The following is a 20,640-nucleotide window of genomic DNA, read 5'->3' on the forward strand; positions in this document are numbered from 1 at the left end:
ATCTATTCGCTACTCATTCTCATATTCTTAAAGAGCAAAATCAACTCCTTGTTCTACATCACTAAATTGTAAAGCACTGACGTTTCCTGCCACCTTTAGGGTCAGTTCACACTGAGTTTTTTGTGCTGATTTTGACGCGGAAACCGTGTCAGAATCAGCACCAAAAATCGTCCAAAATCGCCCCCTATTGATTTCAATGGCAGGCAGATGCGGTTTTTTTCCACAGGCGGCTCATGGCTGCTTGCGGAAAAAAAAGCAGAATGTCCCTTCTTGCTGCGGTCCTTTTAATAGCTACAATGGCCACGGGCGAAAAAAACGCGGAAAAATACGTGCAGGCAGTTCAAAATCTACCTCAAAATTCCTGAAGAAATTCTGAGGCAGATTATTTCGGCCTGCAAAAAACTCTGACTACCACAATCTAATGTAGGCAGATCACATCACATTTGGTGGATTGATCGTTAAAGCTAATCTCCTTTTAATGTTCTAAAACTTAATGTGGGGATTAAAATACTATGGCTAACATTTATGCCAGGTTTTAACAAATGTGTGCAAAAAAATAGCATATGGCTTTATTATGAGAAACAAATGTCTTTGTTGTCATCGAATTCAGTATAAAAACTAACAGAAAGACACAGAGTGAGGAGAACGGTAAGAATAGAGATTATGCATTTCTATGAAGAATGGAAGGAAATAATTATAGCTCCATATCTACTAAAATGGTTTAGGAACTTCTTGGACCCAGATACAATAGGAAAAAAAAGATCAGGAGGAGCACAACTAGGTGACACATGAAGAAACCACAATAATAGAAAAAAAAAGTACTAGAAAAAGATTTAAAGAGTTGATAGCACAGCTGAGTGAAGATGCGCTTTAAAAGAAAACTTCAAGATCAATGCCTTGGTATATCTTAAAATTGTTTAAATATCTTATTCCTGTGCCGGGTTATCGGAGGCTGATGATACCGCCAACCTTTGAAAAGAGCAATCAAAGTGTTATCACAGTGCTGCACGGCCACAGAATGACCTCTGTACTGAGCAATAAGGGAAGTTGAGCATTTCTGTATATCATATCTCGGCAAATAAATATTTCAGAGAATTAAAAAAAGTTGAACTATTGCTATGGATGCTCAATAAATAACTTTGGAACATATTGCAGATGTGTGCAGTCGTCTACTAGCTATTGTAATAAACATATGAACGGGGTTCTCCTGGAACATAAATAAGAACATATGAGATCTGAACATGTTTATAAAACTCGTCATCCCTCTTTGAAAAAATATGTTCTGCATAATAAAGGCCGATGCTGCAGAACCTCTTGTCTAACGGAAAGTGGAGCCGTTGGTTTCTGAATAATTGTCTTCACAGAGAGGTTTTTCAGGAACTGTAGTGTGTATTATAAGCTAACTCCGCTGCTTCAGACCCTGTTTGAGAAGGTGGATCTTCATGTCAGTCTGCAATTGATTGGCAGGTTTTGCAGCAGTTAAAAGGCTTTGTAAACCTTTGAAGTCAAATTTGTGTTTTTTTAATGAATGAACTTAGATGTGATCGATAACAGCTGGATCCTATGTGTCAGAGTCACGCAGGACCAGCGCTCACTGAAGCCGTTAGTCCTGCAGAGCTGACGGACTCGGCTTAGATAGCAAGATACGAATTCTATGTATACCAGATACATAGACGCTGTATCTTAAAAAGTAATTTTTTTTCATAATTGCCTATTTAAAACGTGTTCACAATCACATTATACACAGTTTTGTAATAGAAAATAAATTATTTCAAAGGTTTACATTGCCTCTAAGTTTGTGTTATAAGGCATAATATACACCGAACTATAAATGATTAAAAATAGCAGAAGTCACCAAGGATATCTGTGACCTGTATACAAGTACTGAGCCTGCTGCCGCAGCTATAGCGTCAAGGAACTTCTTGGTGACGTCTAACTTTCTTGTCGTTATCTCATATATATTACAACCTAACTTATGCACATTGGAAAAAAGGGAACAAATGGAGAATTGCACACTACAAATCAGATGTTTGGAAAGATTATTGTAAGGTTACTGAGTTTACATCTATCTTTCTGTTTGATTGAATTATTGGCTTTTAAAGAGGCTCTGTCATCAGTTTATAAGTGCCCTATCTCCTACATAATGTGATCGGTGCTGTAATATAGATAACAACAGCAGTTTTTATTTGGAAAAACGATCATTAAACAAGTTATGAACAATTTTACATTTTTGCTAATTAGTTCTTAATGACCAACTAGGTGTTTTTTAACTTTTGACAAAGTGGGCTCTGTAAAGAAAAGTGTATGACGCTAACCAATCAGTGACCAATCAGCGTCATACACTTCTCTTCATTCCAGCCCACGCGGTGACGGGACTTCCTCCCACAGGTCCTTCACCGGAGCGATGGAAGAGTCAACAGACATTGCCTCCAGCCGTGCCAGGACGTTTATCCGACTCTGCAGCGGCTGGAGGCGATGTCTGTTCAATCTTCCATGGCTCAGATGAAGAACCTGTGGGAGGAAGTCCCATCACAGCATTATTTCGCGAGATCACGCTGTGCAGTGAAACAAGCTGGGCATGAATGAAGAGAAGTGTATGACGCTGATTGGTCAGCATCATACACTTGTCTTTACAACGCCCACTTGGTAAAAAGTTAAAAAACGCCCAGTTTGTCATTAAGAACTAATTAGCATAAATCTAAAATTGTTCATAACTTGCTCAAAAATGATCGTTTTTCAAAATAAAAACCACTGTTGTTATCTACATTACAGCGCCGATCAGATCATGTAGGAGATAGAAACTGGTGAAAGAGCCAAATGTAACTAGGTTTATCCATGATTGTGCAACTGTATTTGTTAACATTAGCAATGGAACCAATGACTGCTTTTTTCTGAACTATATCTGTCTATATATTAAAATATCTAAAATATGTTTCCTTCCAGTTGGACCAAGCCTATTTTGAGGAAAGGATACAGACAGCGATTGGAATTGTCCGACATTTATCAAATTTCTACTGGGGACTCTGCAGATAATCTGTCTGAAAGACTTGAAAGGTACCTAGATAAGCAATGTTTCAGCACTTAAAGAGGCTCTGTCACCAGATTTTGCAACCCCTATCTGCTATTGCAGCAGATAGGCGCTGCAATGTAGAGAACAGTAACGTTTTTATTTTTAAAAAACAAGCATTTTTGGCCAAGTTATGACCATTTTTGTATTTATGCAAATGAGGCTTGCAAAAGTACAACTGGGCGTGTTTACAGTAAAAGTACAACTGGGCGTGTATTATGTGTGTACATCGGGGTGTTTTTACTTCTTTTACTAGCTGGGCGTTAGGAATGGGAGTGTATGATGCTGACGAATCAGCATCATCCACTTCTGTTCGTTAACACCCAGCTTCTGGCAGTGCAGACACACAGCGTGTTCTCGAGAGATCACGCTGTGACATCACTCACTTCCTGCCCCAGGTCCTGCATCATGTCGGCCACATCGGCACCAGAGGCTACAGTTGATTGTGCAGCAGCATCAGCGTTTGCAGGTAAGTAGCTACATCGACTTACCTGCAAACGCCAATGCTGCTGCAGAATCAACTGTCGCCTCTGGTGCCGATGTGTCCTCGCTCGTCCGACACGATGCAGGACCTGGGGCAGGAAGTGAGTGACGACACATCGTGATCTCTCGAGAACACGCTGTGTCTGCACTGCCAGAAGCTGGGCGTTCTGAAGAGAAGTGGATGATACTTCTCGTCAGAACGCCCAGCTAGTAAAAGAAGTAAAAACGCCCCGATGTAACACACATAATACATGCCCAGTTGGACTTTTACTTTAAACACGCCCAGTTGGACTTTAGCAAGCCTCATTTGCATAAATACAAAAATGGTCATAACTTGGCCAAAAATGCTCGTTTTTTAAAAATAAAAACGTTACTCTTATCTACATTGCAGCGCCGATCTGCTGCAATAGGAGATAGGGGTTGCAAAATCTGGTGACAGAGCCTCTTTAAGTCATATACAAAAATCAAGAGAGGATTTACCATTCAATATTCTGTTTCTAATCAATGGATTAGTTAAAGAGTGAACAGATAGGTATACATAAATAGCTTCTGAAAAGAAAGATAAGGCAATGTTCCCACTGTACTGTTACTAGGAAAAACAATCAAAGCCAAGAATTGACAGTGACAGTTCATGTCCAAGTCATTGTAGGATACTGTTCTATCAATGTTAATGTAAAAAATACTAGCCAAACTGGAGGACTAACCACATTGGATAGCGGCAATTGCTTATGAAAAATATCCCACTGTATTATTGTATGGAAAATAAGCACATGACTGCATGCCAAGCCTAATGATAGTTTTCCAAAATTTCTTACAATATGCAGAGAATTAATGTAAGACCACTATATCAAAATTTGGCAAGAGCTAAGTATTTTCTTAATATAGTCCTAATTTTGTAGTATGCTAAATTTGTCTGTAATGAATTCCTTATATAGTAAGTACTTTATATATTGCCTGTGATTAAATCTATCTATCTATCTATCTATCTATCTATCTATCTATCTATCTATCTATCTATCTATCTATCTATCTATCTATCTATCTATCTATCTATCTATCTATCTATCTATCTATCTATCTATCTATCTATCTATCTATCCATCCATCTATCCATCAATCCATCTATCTATCTATCAGAGCTGTGAAAAAGTATTTACTTCTTACGATTTCTTCTGTTTTTTTGCCCATTTGTCACATCTAAATGTTTCAGATCATCTGACTCATTTTAATATAAGATAAAGACAACACAAGTAAACACAAAATTCAGCTTTTAAATTATCATTCCATTTATTGAGGATAAAGATTTATTCAAAACCTATATCACCCATCTTAAAAAGTAATTACCCCTTAAACCCAATAACTGGTTGTACAACCTTTGCAGCAACAACTGCAATCAAAGGTTTGCGATAACTTGTGATAAGTCTATTACATCGCTGTGGAGGAATTTTAGCTCACTCTTCTTTGCAAAATTGTTTTAATTTTGCTATATTGGAGGGTTGTCGACCATGAACTGCCTGTTTACGGTCTTGCCACAGCATTTCAATGAGATTCAAGTCAGGACTTAGAGTTGGCCACTCCAAAACCTTAAAGGGAATGTGTCGCTATAATTTTTTTTTTTTAGTTAAACAATTATTATTTGAGTGATTACACATTGTTTTAATTTTTAAATTTTTTTCACAAGTCAGGAAATATTATAAAATAGATTCTAATTTATAACATTTCCATGTGCTGGGCACTAGAGGGAGCAGTTCCCAAAATTGCAGCATGGTCAATGTGGCAAAGCAACCTAATTGCTTTATGCTGCAAATTTGGGGTAGACACACTCTCTCTAGTGTCCTCACACAATCCCCCCTCCCTTATTCTGGCTAGTGCCAGGAGAAGGAAAGGTTTGAATCTTCAAACCTCCTACACTGTGTGCTGCCATTTTCTGAGCGACTGCACAGTGTAGGAGGATTAGATACAGTGCTCAGCAGACAGTATAACACGAACATACACGAACATAATACACACATCACATACACGAACATAAATTACCTGCTCCTGCCGCCGCTGCCGCCTCCGCTCCTATGCCTTGCGCCTTCGCTTCCTTGAACATATGGCCGGAAGCCGCAGCCAGAAGTCATCATCTTACTGTCCGGCAGCGGTTTCTGGTCCACATTAAAATGGCGCCGGATTTCGCTCTACGAAGGAGCTTCGTTTTGGTCTGTGTGGGAGCGGCACATGCGCCGTTCCCACACAGACGGCGTACGCTGCAGAGAATGGAACGGCTCCCGTTCGCATTCTCTATGGGGTTGTATGTGCCGTATTCCATCTCTGTATGTGTCGTTAATCGACACATACAGAGATGAAAAAAAAATGGCAGCCATCATAGAGAAGTAAAAGTAAGAAAAAAGTAAAAAGTAGAACACAAGAACATAAATAAATAAAATTTATTTTAATATCATACTAAAAGCAATATGATAAAAAAAAATTAATGACACCTTCTAATTTTGTTATTTTGAGCCATTCAGATGTAGACTTGTGTACTTTGGATCATTGTTCTGCTGCCTAACCCAACTGTGATTGAAATTTAGGTTACAAAATGATGGGTGGACAGTTTCCTTCAGGATTTTCTAACAGAGAGCAGAATTAGACTACACTATTCTATCCTTGGTGATCCCACAAAAGAGTATACTGTGCGGTATACTTTTTAACATGGGAGCCTATGGGTGATAAATGCCACTGTATGGCAACCGTCACAGGTTTACATTAAACATATACGTCTGGAGGCTGCTGATGTCACTGTTTATATATGAACAGTGATGTAAGAAGCTTCCCCAGGGCCGGAGTGCCTGGGTAGACCATCGAAAGCGCTCTGCCCGCAGACTTTGGCTCCGGTGAAGCTACTGACGCAGGAGCCTCCCTATGCCTGAGTCCTCGGGTAGGGCATCGTAAGTGCTCTTTCTAGGGAAGCTACTGACATCACTGTTCACAGGGCCAGAGTCCCCGGGTAGAGCATCACAAGCGCTCTACCCGCAGATTTTGGCCCTGGGGCATCTCCTGACGTCACTGTTCATATATGGAGCAGAGTATCGGGTAGCTCTCTGTACTTAAATAATACTAACATCCAGTGACCAAATAACTGCACCATACATTTAGTAATCTAACAGTGCTTTATAATGGCTAAATAACTCTGCCATTGTTTATAATTAATATTGAAATTTGTGACAGTCGCAAGCTTTAGGTGGCTACCACCAGTGCAGGGACGGGACAAGGGGTAGACAGGGTAGGCACCTGTCTAGGGGTTGCCATCTAACCTCTGACTTGGGGGGTTCAAGTTAGCAAAAACTGTTTTTACATTTTATCTGCAGCCGCTCAGCCATGAGTTTTAGTCGCTGGTTATATTTGTAGAATAAGTATTGTGGTCTAATGAGCACTTTTCTTGCACTATAGGGAAGTGCTTATTGGTTGAAAATCAGTGCCTGTTGCACAGCCACAGTCTGGCTCTGTGTGACAGCCCCTTTGATAGGTGTCGGGTCATGCGCTCCTAAGGACCCAAATTTTGCGTGTATAGTTAGATTTCTGATAATGTCACTTTACTGATGTGCACACATGTAATGAATGTATGTATTTTGGCTATTACCTTTTCATGTACGCTTTACATAAGGTACATAGTGAAAGTTCATAGGAATGCTGCTGCCTATATCGGTATCCTCTGTAATTATGTACCAGTTTATGCCATCTATCACAGTACAGAGATGTTTCACACTGAGAAACAAAGTCACAATAAGAATGTAAGAAAAAGTTTGATTTGCCTCATTTCTACATTGATAGATAAGATGTTATTCTGTCAACAAGTCATCTTTGTCTGCATTGTTACCAGTTAGAATAGTCTGCCTTTGTTTTCATCTTGTTGAGTACTGGATGAACTCCAAAAACTTTATTTGCCTATTATTTTGCATTGGTCTTAAGATCTCTGGCAGTTTTTTTTAGACATAGAATGTGACCTTTACATGAATGAACTCCCTGCCATGAGATATATAGTTGGGCACCTAAATCTGTCAAATGCATGAATGAGCTGTCTCTGGACTTACGTTTTCATGATCATGAAGAATGGATCGCTTTGGTATTTTAAAGCTGTGTTTTTATTGCCATTTTCTTGACTTTATGAAGTTTCCCTGGAAATACCTGGAAATAAAGGAGGAATGTTTCAAGTGTAAACATTGCATTTGATGGATAACTATCTTGTTTTTTGTTTTCTTTCAGAGAATGGGACAGGGAATTGGCAACATCAAAAACAAATCCCAAATTAATCAATGCACTCAAACGTTGTTTTTTCTGGAAATTTATATTCTATGGCATCTTAATGTACCTAGGGGTAAGATTAAATTTTTGATTATTGTATATTAATCTAAAAAAATTATAAATATATGTATGAGCCTGAGGATCACATGGTCACATTTATCATTCATCCCATCCAGCAAATTGTTAATAGAAAAAAGTTAGATCAGCTCACCAATATTCTTCAATAAATGAATTGCTCTAGTGCGCGGTCAATAGGGCTAGCCTAGCTCCAAGGCAATGGTATATCCTTCAAACTTTATTCATCAATGACACATAGTAATAAAGTTAAAAACAGCGTGTAAGCAAAAACGTTGTTTCTAACTTTATTACTATGTGTCTTAAATAAAGTTGAAGGATTTTATGCCGTGTGCTGGAAAAAAATTATACATCAGCACCTTTGCTTTAAATTAATCGATTCGGGCAGTACTCCTTGGTTTCATTTGGCCTCCTCACAATTCTTACCATCAAAAAGTGCACTGCGCATCACCCACTGTCTCTCTATTTTTCTGAGTTTACAAAGGGTTAAAGTTCATTTTTGACACAGCTCAGATTGGACAGTTTGTGTGGATACAGGTTCTCACAAATGAGAAATGAAGTGGTGGTCGTTTGGAGCTCAGTTACCGGTCGATAGGGAGCCTCAGTCAAGGATGGGTAAGGGTGTAAAGTTTGTGGCCTATGTTCCTATTTGTCTTCCCATCATTGCTCTTTCCGCTGGAGGTCTACAGAGTAGACAGTCTGAACTTCACTGGTGCTATGGATGCATCGTTTTCACAGGTCCCACAAATGAAGTCTCTCATGAAATAATTAAGACTACAGCATATTCATCACCTCAAAGAAATGTTGCTTTTAAAACTTGAAATAAGCCTTTGTAATGTGTCATGTGCCCATATCTCTAAATTCTAGTCCATTAAATGAGGCTAGAGCAGAAGATTGCTGTTACATGTGCAATCTAAACATTTTTTTGGCAGCCCAATGTATATCTCATTTTAATAAATGTCAGAGATCAGTAACATAAACCCCACACTACAATACCTTAATACTTCCAGATCATTTTTCACTTACCGGAATTCATAAATGATCTTAACATCAAGTTTAAATATCATACCATCATACATTGCAGATGTCAAATTTGTTTCATCCTGCTGTGCTCAGGGTTGGACTGGTCCAATATAGGACCAACGAATCCTCTGGTGACCCTAGGCTCTAACACAATGGGCCCCATGGGTCTAGCAGAAGATAACCTCATTTGGAGCTGGCCTGGGAGCCAGTCACTGGCCACTACTTTATATTTCTTATGGGTTTATTCACAAATAACTTATCTGTATTATATTATTCATAATATGTCCTTTAATGCAATGATAAGAATAACGTTTATGATTCAATTCAAAACGTATGAGTGTGGATGCTCTGTAAAGATGGAGGGTGTGCTCAAGGAACCCCAGTCTGACACTGGCTATGCTCATTGCCCTCTATTTCTGAGTAAAGCCTCATGCACATGGGCCGCATTTTCGGGCCGTGTTCCCATTCGAAGTATGGGAGCACGGCCCTTAAAATACGAAAAGTAGGACATGCAACATAATTCCCGGCACGGTTCTACGGAACGGACATCTTTCCATTGCGATACGGAAATGCGTCCGTGGCCAACAGTCAAGCACATTTAAACACTGACCTTCTAAACTAAGTCATTACTTTTCTACAGATACAGGATTTTACTATCAGGGACATTTATGACATATCCACAGGATATGCAATAAATGTCAGATAGATGGCTCTGGGACCCGCACCCCCCTCTGGGACCTGCATCTATCTCTAGAACGGGGCACCCTAAACCCAGTTATTCCCCTCTGTGTTTCGGCTGAAACATGTGTTTCCCGACCATGAAAAGGAAACAGCGTAGCTTGCTGAGCTACGCTGTTTTCATAACTCCAATAGTAGTGGATGGCAGTTACGGAAATATCGTAGCATGCGAGCTACGCTGTTTCCGCAATTAGTGACTTATGGAAACAGCTTAGCTCAGCGAGTTATGCTGTTTTCTTCTGCATGGTTGGGAATCACACGCTTCAGCCGTAACACAGAAAGGTAGAACAGGGTTTAGGGGGCCCCGTTCTGGAGATAGGTGCGGGTCCCAGAGGTGGGACCCGCATCTATCTGACATTTATGGCATATCCTGTGGATATGTCATAAATGTCCTTGATGGGAAAACCACTTTAAGCACTAAAATACTATACCTCATTAAATACAGATCATAAAAGGCAGGTGTAGAACTTTAAGCATACTACAGGAATTCTGCGAGTCACAGAGCAAGTCCTGTACTGGCCACCATCCAGTTCATCTTCCGTTAATGAAAGTCATTAAGTAAAACTGGGCAGTAGCACAAGAACGAGACAATAACAGCCAGAGACTACCTGCGACTGAGAGTATTGTCACCAACCTGATATACAACTGTCAGGACACTGGATACTATTCAAAACTGCCTTTCCTATTCATTTTCTTAGGACAACAATTCCTTACAACTCATAGTAAAGAACTACCTGATGTTATACAATTTTGTGCATGGAATCTAACATGGTTCAAATAAAAAATAAATCGATAACACTAATCACACACTTTTTATAAATTCTAATTTGTTTATTTCAGGAAGTCACCAAAGCTGTTCAACCACTTCTTCTTGGAAGAATCATAGCATCTTATGACGAAAGTAACACAGCAGAGCGATCCATAGCTTACTACTTAGCAATTGGCCTGTCTCTACTCTTTGCAGTAAGAATGCTGCTTCTACATCCTGCCATATTTGGTCTCCATCGTATAGGAATGCAAATGAGGATAGCAATGTTCAGTTTAATTTATAAAAAAGTAAGTATCCTTTATTTTCAATTCATTTTCTATAGGTATTTACTTGTTTGGTAAAAAGATCTAAATGTTTTGTGTATTTTTCTTCATACAGACATTAAAACTATCAAGCAAAGTTCTAGATAAAATAAGTACTGGACAGCTTGTAAGTCTTCTCTCAAACAACCTAAACAAATTTGATGAGGTAAGACGCTGTATCAAGTTTTTATGTAGTAAGTATGTAAATGTCGTTTGTCTCTTGCATCTTTTATTTATCTTTTGTGTTTTATTGTATTACAGTTGGAAAAATAAAGGTCCTGTTCACATCAGAGTTCGGGTCCTGTTCATCGATTCTGTTCAACCTTTCCATCAGAGGAAGCGATGAACGGAAAGCCGAACAGAAAATATTACTTCCGTTTGCATTACCATTAATTTCAATGGTAATGCTTCCATTTCAGTTGGTTTCAGTTCTGTAAAGTTTCAGTTTTTACAAGGAAACAATATTTCAGTTGACAACACTACTGTTTCCGTGAACTGTTTACGGAGCGGAAACGGAAACAAACTGAAATGGAAGCATTGCCATTAGAATCAATGGTTACGCAAACGGAAGCCATAAAGATAGGCCCTAAAACATATTTTGCCATCTTAGGCTGTGTTCACATCAGCGTTAGTTTCCGTCGAGGGGTTCCGTTAGACCTTTCCGTCGGAGGAACCCGTCAACGGAAAGGCAAACGGAAACCTTAGGTTCCATTTGCCTTACCATTGATTTCAATGGTAATGCTTCCGTTGCTTATGGTTTCCATTTGTCACCGTTGTGTAAGGTTTCCATATGTTTTTACGGAATCAATAGTGCAGTCAACTGCGAACCCCTCAAGGGAAACCAACGCTGATGTGAACAGGCCCTTATTTACAGATTTAATTACCAATACATATAATTGTTACATATGAATGCATTCTGCCCCAGAATTATAAATGAACATAGAACGAACGTCTTCTTACCATCAAAGCGAGCTCTGGTCAGGTGGAGGAGGCTTGGCAGTTCGTCAAAGCTTCTGTTAAAAAGGCACAACAATTGCTAGGAGCTCCTATGCTGCTTCTACCATTTTAGATTAAAGGGGTTGTCTGGTTTCAGTAAATTTAATGTTGTTTTTTTTTTTGTATAATAAAAAGTTATACAATTTTCCAATAAACTTTCTGTATCAATTCCTCGCAGTTTTCAAGATCTCCACTTGCTGTCATTCAATATGACTCTTTGTTATTTATTTCCCGTGGATAAAGATCTGTCCTTGTCATGTGATGGAACACACAGGTACATGGCTCCTTACAAGAAACAGCTCTGATAACTGTACTGGGAATGTGACTAGCCAATCACTTGTCCATCCCATGACCACGACAGATTTTCTACTTCAGCTACTATTATCTACTTTTGAAAAGAACATTATAAAATATGATTTCGATTTTGCCTCATTTATCAAAAAATGGGCTTGCTTCCTCATAGCAACCAATCACAATGCAGAGTACAATTTTTTAAGAGCAGTTTAAGGAAAGATTGAAAGATTATCTCTGATTGGTTGCTCTGTGCTAAATTAGTTATAGTGGCAAACACTTGTCCTTCATGTACAGTGTGTATGAGATCTAACCACAAATTTTCATTCATATTTTAGGGATTCTGAATGCCTTTCGAAGGGGATGTCCAGGAGTAGAAAAAAACATGGCTGCCTTCTTTAAAGAACAGCACCACACATGTCCACAGGTTTTGCGTGGTAATGCAGATCAGTCACATTAACTTTAATGGAGCTGAGCTGTACTACCAGACCCAACCCATGGACAGGTATGGCACTGTTTTTGAAAGAAAGCAGCCACGTTTTTCTAATCCTGGACAACCCCTTTAAAGGGGTTTTCCAGCCCTATGACATTTTCTGGAAACTGCTGACATAGGTATAAAATAACAAAAAAGAGAAATACTTACTTCTGTTTAGGTGGATTCATACGTGGCATAATTTTATGCTACAAATTTGTGCGCAACAAATCTGCTGCAAAATCTAAATGGTTTATATGCGGAATTTGCTGCGCATTTGCCACAAACTACTGTGGAATTCACCCTTTGCAATCCAAGGGGTAAAATCGTGCAAGTCTGCATAGAAAACCGTATCAAAATGTGCATGCTAAACTTGTGGATTTGCTGCGGAAAAATTTGTGCCATAAAATTAAGCCATGTGTGAATCCACCCTATAGCTGATGATTGTAGGAACAATCAAGACCCTGAAAGGCTTAAAAATATATTGAATTTATTAACCGATGCAGGACCATGACCGGTTTAGCCATTTTTAGCATTTGTTAGTTAATTGGCTATAAATTTTGTATTTCTTAGGCTAGTGATTTGATTTTTACTATGTTTTTATTCGTGATCAATGCAGGCTTCTTTTCTTATCATTTTTATACTCATCATTTTTGCTTTTTTTTATTAGCATTTTTAGTCTTAGGGTATGTTCAAACGCTTAACAAAAAACGGCTGAAAATACGGAGCTGTTTTCAGGGGAAAACAGCCTCTGATTTTCAGCCGTTTTTCAAGCAACTAGCTTTTTTTGCTGCGTTTTTTATGGCCGTTTTTGGTGCTGTTTTTCAATTGAGTCAATGAAAAATGGCTCCAAAAGCGGCTCAAAAAGTGAGATTCACTTCTTTATACGAGGTGTTTTTTTACGTTAAAAATGCCCCGTGGGAACGGAACGCCGTTTTTCCCATTGAAATTAATTGGTCAGACTGTTTTGGCCTGATGAAGACGCAGGTTCTGCATTGAAATGCGTTGCCATTCTTTGCAAAATAAATCTACTCATTATTATCACCCTGCTATCCTTTCCTTTTGAGTAGTGCTTTCCTCTTATATCCATTTTTAATATATATTTTTTTCAAAAATATATATTTTTTTAAATTGCTATTTCCCGCGGCACCACAAATTTGATGCCGGCATCTGGATATTGAAAGCTGCAACAATTTTTACTACTGCCTACTTCATTAAGTTGTACCTGCCAGTACAAACTACCTTAGGTGAGTGTAATTGCTTACCATTAGGCCGGATTCACACGAGCGTGTGCGTTTTGCGCACGCAAAAAACACAGCATTGTGCCTGCGCAAAAGGCACTTAACAGCTCCGTGTGTCAGCCCCGTATGATGCGCGGCTGCGTGATTTTCGCGCCTTTCCGCCATCATTATAACACTCCGTTTGGATGTTTGTAAACAGAAAAGCACGTGGTGCTTTTCTGTTTACATTCATTCTTTTACTGCTGTTGCGCGAATCACGCGCGTCCCACAGAAGTGCTTCCGTGTGGTGCGCGTGATTTTCACGCACCCATTGACTTCAATGGGTGTGTGATGCGCGAAATACGCACAAAGAACGGACATGTCGTGAGTTTTACGCAGCGGACTCACGCTGCGCAAAAATCACTGACAGTCTGCACTGCCCCATAGACTAATATAGGTCCATGCGAGGCTCGTGAAAATCACGCGCGTTGCACGGACGTATATCACGTTCATCTGAATAAGCCCTTACTATAATTACCCTACCTATTAGGTTTATCTTGCACCATGTGGCGCTGTGTACATTTTTTTCTTTCCAGACACTATATATATATATATACATACTTTGGGCGGCCCTTAACCGATTAAGTTCTAGAATTGACTGCACCTAACCTGCATTAAGACCTAAAAAAATAATTACTTTGAGGCCTTATATGAATAAGGGCATGTTCAGACGTGGCGGAATTGCTGTTGAATTCCGCTGCTGACAGTCCGCAGTGGAAATCTACAGCAGACGTTTTGTCCATTGTTTTATATACATTTTTAGGTAACTTAGTTCAGACGTTGCAAAAAATAACAGTGCGGAATTTAGGCAGCGGTGCAGAATTACCATTTAGCAGCATGCATGGCCGCCAGCGGAGAAGCAGCAGGTTTTCACTGCAGATTTGAGCCTTTGCAATGCAGAGGCTGAAATCTGCGGCATGTCCGATGTGATATTTGCAACGTTTGAATTACCTGTCAAATATGAAAATGTTGCTGCAAATTCACAACGAATCTGCAGCAACATTTGCAGCGTAAAAATTCTGCCACGTCTGAACATGCCCTAATACTAATGGATCAACTGGAAAGGTGTCCAAACTTATGCACATGCCAAATTTTATGCTAATTTTTTTTCACTATTATAAAGTCAGCAAGGAAACAGTTAATAATATATATGTTTTTAAGTCACCCATATATTATTTTGACATCCTGGCTTTTTTCTCTCTGTGTGGTCATCTGATCTTGCATGTAACATCGGAGCTTGTAATATAGTATCTGTTTCAGTTCAGTCCACAATCACTGAATGACACAATGTTCTCATAATAGTCACAGCCAAAAAAGTGACTGGCACATTGCCCCTATAATAGTATTACTATTATTTGAGATCAAAAGTCAAGGCAAGAATCCCCCCCCCCCCAAAAAAAAAGCCCCTGTATTACTGCTTTAGTGCGTATATCTCTTTACCGGACATTCAGACCTGGTTTATGTGGGAGAACAAAACGCAAGTAGTCACTGAGGCTTTAACCCGTTAGTGACCGCTGATAGGTGTTTTTATGGCGGCCACTAACAGGCTTTGTTCCGATGCTATTGCCTTTTTACGGAGATGCATCGGAATAAATAAACACTGCCGGGAGCAGTTAAATCTCCCTGCTCTCAGACCTGCTCGAGCGGCTGGGATCAATATCAGTATCGATCCCGCTCGTTTAACACCTCAGATGCGGCGCTAAATAGTGAACACCACACCTGAGTGGTTTTAGAGGTAGATTGCTCCCTCTCTCACCCCACCGGCACCCCGCTATACGATCGCAGGGTGTCGGTGTCTTCTATGGCAGCCGGGAGCCTAACAAAGGCCCCCAGGTCTGCCTCTAGCTGATGCCTGTTAGGCCATGCCAGAGGCATGGCCTAACAGATGTCCATCCATACTGACAGGCAGTAATACACTGCAATACAGAAATATTGCAGTGTATTATAAAAGCGATCAGATAATCGCGGAGTAAAGTCCCTTAGTGGAACTAAAAAAAAAATTTAAAACCCACTTTTTCCCCTTACAAAATGCTTTATTATTTTTTTTTAAAAAAAATAAAACAAATTACACATATTTGGTATCGTAACGACCCCAACTATAAAGCTATTTAACCCGCATGGTGAACGCCGTAAAAAATAAAATAAAAACAATGCCAGAATTACTGTTTTCTGTTTATCCTGCCTCGCATGTACTCTAAAATGGTACCAATACAAAATACAAGTCGTACAATACAAGAAAAAAAGCCCACATACAGCTGCATCGGCAGAAAAATAAAAAAGTTATGACTCCGACTTATGAGATATGACTCGACTACGCTATTGATTCCGTCAAAACGACGGAACCCTTGCACAACGGAGACAAACGGAAACTATTTGCACGGGATCCGTCACCATTGAAATCAATGGTGATAGAAACGGAAACCTATAGTTCCTGTTTGTTTCAGTCAGGGCTCCGTTCTGACTGAAAGCTCCGACGGAACGTTAGAATGGAGCCCTGACGCAGATGTGAACGAAGCGTTATACAGCATTTGTAATTGTAAACTCTTAGGAGAATAACAGTGGATATTGCTATATTCAACTCTAAAGGGTTTTAAATATATATATACACTACCGTTCAAAAGTTTGGAGTCACCCAGACAATTTTGTGTTTTCCATGAAAACTCACACTTATATTTATCAAATGAGTTGCAAAATGACTAGAAAATATAGTCAAGACATTGACAAGGTTAGAAATAATGATTTTTATTTGAAATAATAATTTTCTCCTTCAAACTTTGCTTTCGTCAAAGAATGCTCCATTTGCAGCAATTACAGCATTGCAGACCTTTGGCATTCTAGCTGTTAATTTGCTGAGGTAATCGGGAGAAATTTCACCCCATGCTTCCAGAAGGCCCTCCCACAAGTTGGATTGGCTTGATGGGCACTTCTTGCGTACCATACGGTCAAGCTGCTCCCACAACAGCTCTATAGGGTTGAGATCTGGTGATTGCGCGCTGGCCACTCCATTACAGATAGAATACCAGCTGCCTGCTTCTTCCCTAAATAGTTCTTGCATAATTTGGAGGTGTGCTTTGGGTCATTGTCCTGTTGTAGGATGAAATTGGCTCCAATCAAGTGCTGTCCACAGGGTATGGCATGGCGTTGCAAAATGGAGTGATAGCCTTCCTTATTCAAAATCCCTTTTACCTTGTACAAATCTCCCACTATACCAGCACCAAAGCAACCCCAGACCATCACATTACCTCCACCATGCTTGACAGATGGCGTCAGGCACTCTTCCAGCATCTTTTCAGTTGTTCTGCGTCTCACAGATGTTCTTCTGTGTGATCCAAACACCTCAAACTTCGATTCGTCTGTCCATAACACTTTTTTCCAATCTTCCTCTGTCCAATGTCTGTGTGCTTTTGCCCATACTAATCTTTTCCTTTTATTAGCCAGTCTCAGATATGGCTTTTTCTTTGCCACTCTGCCCTGAAGGCCAGCATCCCGGAGTCACCTCTTCACTGTAGACGTTGACACTGGCGTTTTGCGGGTACTATTTAATGAAGCTGCCAGTTGAGGACCTGTGAGGCGTCTATTTCTCAAACTAGAGACTCTAATGTACTTGTCTTGTTGCTCAGTTGTGCAGTGGGGCCTCCCACTTCTCTTTCTACTTTGGTTAGAGCCTGTTTGTGCTGTCCTCTGAAGGGAGTAGTACACACCGTTGTAGGAAATCTTCAGTTTCTTGGCAATTTCTCGCATGGAATAGCCTTCATTTCTAAGAACAGGAATAGACTGTCGAGTTTCACATGAAGCTCTCTTTTTCTAGCCATTTTGAGAGTTTAATTGAACCCACAAATGTAATGCTCCAGATTCTCGACTAGCTCAAAGGAAGGCCAGTTTTATAGCTCTTCTAAACAGCAAAACTGTTTACAGCGGTGCTAACATAATTGCACAAGGGTTTTCAAGTGTTTTCTAATCATCCATTAGCCTTCTAACACAGTTAGCAAACACAATGTACAATGAGAACACTGGAGTGATGGTTGCTGGAAATGGGCCTCTATACACCTATGTAGATATTGCATTAAAAATCAGACGTTTGCAGCTAGAATATTCATTTAGCACATTAACAATGTATAGAGTGTATTTCTTATTAATTTAATGTTATCTTCATTGAAAAAAAACTGTGCTTTTCTTTCAAAAATAAGGAAATTTCTAAGCGACCCTAAACTTTTGAACGGTAGTGTGTATATATATATATATATATATATATATATATATATATATATATATATATATATATACATATATATATATATATATATATATATATATATATATCATTTTTATTTAATTTTATTCTCTTTTCTCTATTTTTTTTTTATTTTAAAGAAGATGTTTAGTTATGAAATAAAAAAGAGGTCACTTATTTTATTGTAAACCTTACTTCTATTTTGCAGTTTTCAAGTTCTCTGGATGCAGCCAGCATTGGATGTCTTTATTCTGATTAGCAATGGCTACATCCAGGGACATGTAAATAATTAAATTATAAAAAAAGAAAATAACAAAAAAAAAACACATCTTCATTCGTTCTAAAGTACACACATATAGTATAGTGTATTTAAATGTTTGTATATCTTATATAAACTAGAGGACATTTTTTTTTTTTTTACTGTACCGTGCACTACTCATTTTGTACTTATCCTAAGTTATGGCCTGTATTCTAGTCCAGAGCTCTCATTCACAATTCTCTAGTACCAATGCATCTTAAAGGCTATGTAAACCTTTGAAAGGGATTTTTTTTTTAAATAAAAAGGTCAATCAGTGTATTTGGTACAACTTTATAATTAGTTTTTATTAAAAATAATTTAAACTTTTTGGGATACAGCTGCTTTGTATTCTCTATACTAAATCCTGTTCCCATCAGGCCTGCGGGACTAACAGGTTTAGTGAAAGCGGGTCCTTGCGTGTCCCTGACACACAGGATCCACCTGTTATCCATCACATCTAAGTTCATAATTAGATGTGATAGATTACAGGTAGATCCTGCGTGGAACCGCTGACACTGAACCCGTCAGGTCCGCGGGACTGACAGAATTAGGTCTTAGCAAACTATACAGCTGCTCTGTTTAGAGAACACAGAGCAGCTGTATCTCAAAAAGTAAAACAAACTGTTAATAAAAACTAATTATAAAGTTTCACCAAACACACTGACCTTTTTATAAAAAAAAATCCCTTTCAAAGTTTTACATATCCTATAAGGTGTAGTTTACACAGCGTTTTTTTGGCGCTGATACCAGCATTTTTTGCCCACGGTTTTTGTATTAGATTCAAATGGCTAATAAAAACGCGGGGAAAAAACGCAGAAAAAATTTAAAAAAAGAACGCTGGCAATTTAAAATCTGCCTCAAAATTTCTGAAGGAATTTTGAGGCAGGTTTTTTCTGCCAGACGAAAAATGTTGTGTGAACTCCCCGTGAGTGACTGTAAAATTGAAGTAAGGCCAGGATCACACATACTGTACAATTTGGATGCAGTTTTTGGCTCAGGTTTTTTTGGCCAAACCCAGGGGTGGATCCAAAAGGAAGGAAATGTATAAAGAAAAGACTGATTCATCTCCTTTCTTTTGTGTCCACTTCTGTGTTTGGCTCAAAAAAAGTTTTTGTTAGCAACTGCATCAAATATATGTGTGTGATTTTGCCCCACAGATATCATAAAATCTTATGTGATTTGCTCAAAATGTATCAAACAGCATATTTTTGCAGTTCTTTTTAAGAGTGGGTTTACACACACACAGCATTTTAATTTATTTTTTTAAAACGCCATTGCAATTCTATGAAGTTTCCATTCCTCGGTTCCGTTCAACATTTCCGTCGGAAGAACTGATGAACGGAAAGTCGAACAAAAACTATGATTTCAATGGTAATGCTTCAGTTGCAGTTGGTTTCCGTTTATTTACGTTCTGTAAAGTTTCAATTTCTTCACGGAAACAATAGCGGTAGTCGACAGCACTATTGTTTCCGTGAAAAAAACAGATACTTTACGGAAAGGACACAAATGGAAACCAACTGCAATAAAAGCATTACCTTTGAAAATCAATGGTAATGCAAACGGATGCTATAGTTTCCGTTCGGCTTTCTGTTTATCGATTCCTCCAACGGAAAGGTTGAACGAAACCAATGAATGGAAACCAAGCGCTTATATGAACAGGCCCTAAGTCCTACATTTATATTTCACATTCCTTTTTAATCCACTTCTGGCTATGGCTCAAAAAACGGCATGAAAAACTGCCACATGAACTGCAGCTTTTTTTCCAAATAACCCTGTGTGTTAAATCTGCATTAAAATGACATGTGGATTTTGCATATATTACATGGAGACTTTGATGCAGATTCATCTAAAATACCTTTAGTTTATTTTCTCCATGTGCCCCCTTTAGGCCTCATTTACACGAGCGTGTGCGTTTTGCGCGCGCAAAAAACGCTGCGTTTTGCGCGCGCAAAAGGCACTTGGCAGCTCCGTGTGTCATCCGTGTATGATGCGCGGCTGCGTGATTTTCACGCAGCCGCCATCATAGAGATGAGGCTAGTCGACGCCCGTCACTGTCCAAGGTGCTGAAAGAGCTAACTGATCGGCAGTAACTCTTTCAGCACCCGAGACAGTGAATGCCGAACACAATATACACCAACCTGTGAATATAAAAAGACTTTCATACTTACCAAGAACTTCCTGCTTCCCCCAGTCCGGGCTCCCGGCCGTTGCCTTGGTGACGCGTCCCTCTCTTGTCATCCGGCCCCACCTCCCAGGATGACGCCGCAGTCCATGAGACCGCTGCAGCCTGTGATTGGCTGCAGCCTGTGCTTGGCCTGTGATTGGCTGCAG

General features: G+C 39.3%; 1 protein-coding gene across 1 annotated transcript in view; it reads left to right on the forward strand.

Annotated features, from left to right (window-relative positions):
* The window catches only part of CFTR (CF transmembrane conductance regulator), a 214,717-nt gene that overhangs the window by 28,224 nt on the left and 165,853 nt on the right, over positions 1–20,640 (forward strand). Inside the window, exons 2-5 of the mRNA XM_075857129.1 lie at positions 2,944–3,054; positions 7,796–7,907; positions 10,511–10,726; positions 10,818–10,907. Coding sequence (XP_075713244.1) covers positions 2,944–3,054; positions 7,796–7,907; positions 10,511–10,726; positions 10,818–10,907 — 529 coding nt within the window. The remainder of the gene's footprint in view (positions 1–2,943; positions 3,055–7,795; positions 7,908–10,510; positions 10,727–10,817; positions 10,908–20,640) is intronic.

Source organism: Rhinoderma darwinii, chromosome 3 (assembly GCF_050947455.1).
Source record: "Rhinoderma darwinii isolate aRhiDar2 chromosome 3, aRhiDar2.hap1, whole genome shotgun sequence".
Classification (NCBI taxonomy): Eukaryota; Metazoa; Chordata; class Amphibia; order Anura; family Rhinodermatidae; genus Rhinoderma; species Rhinoderma darwinii.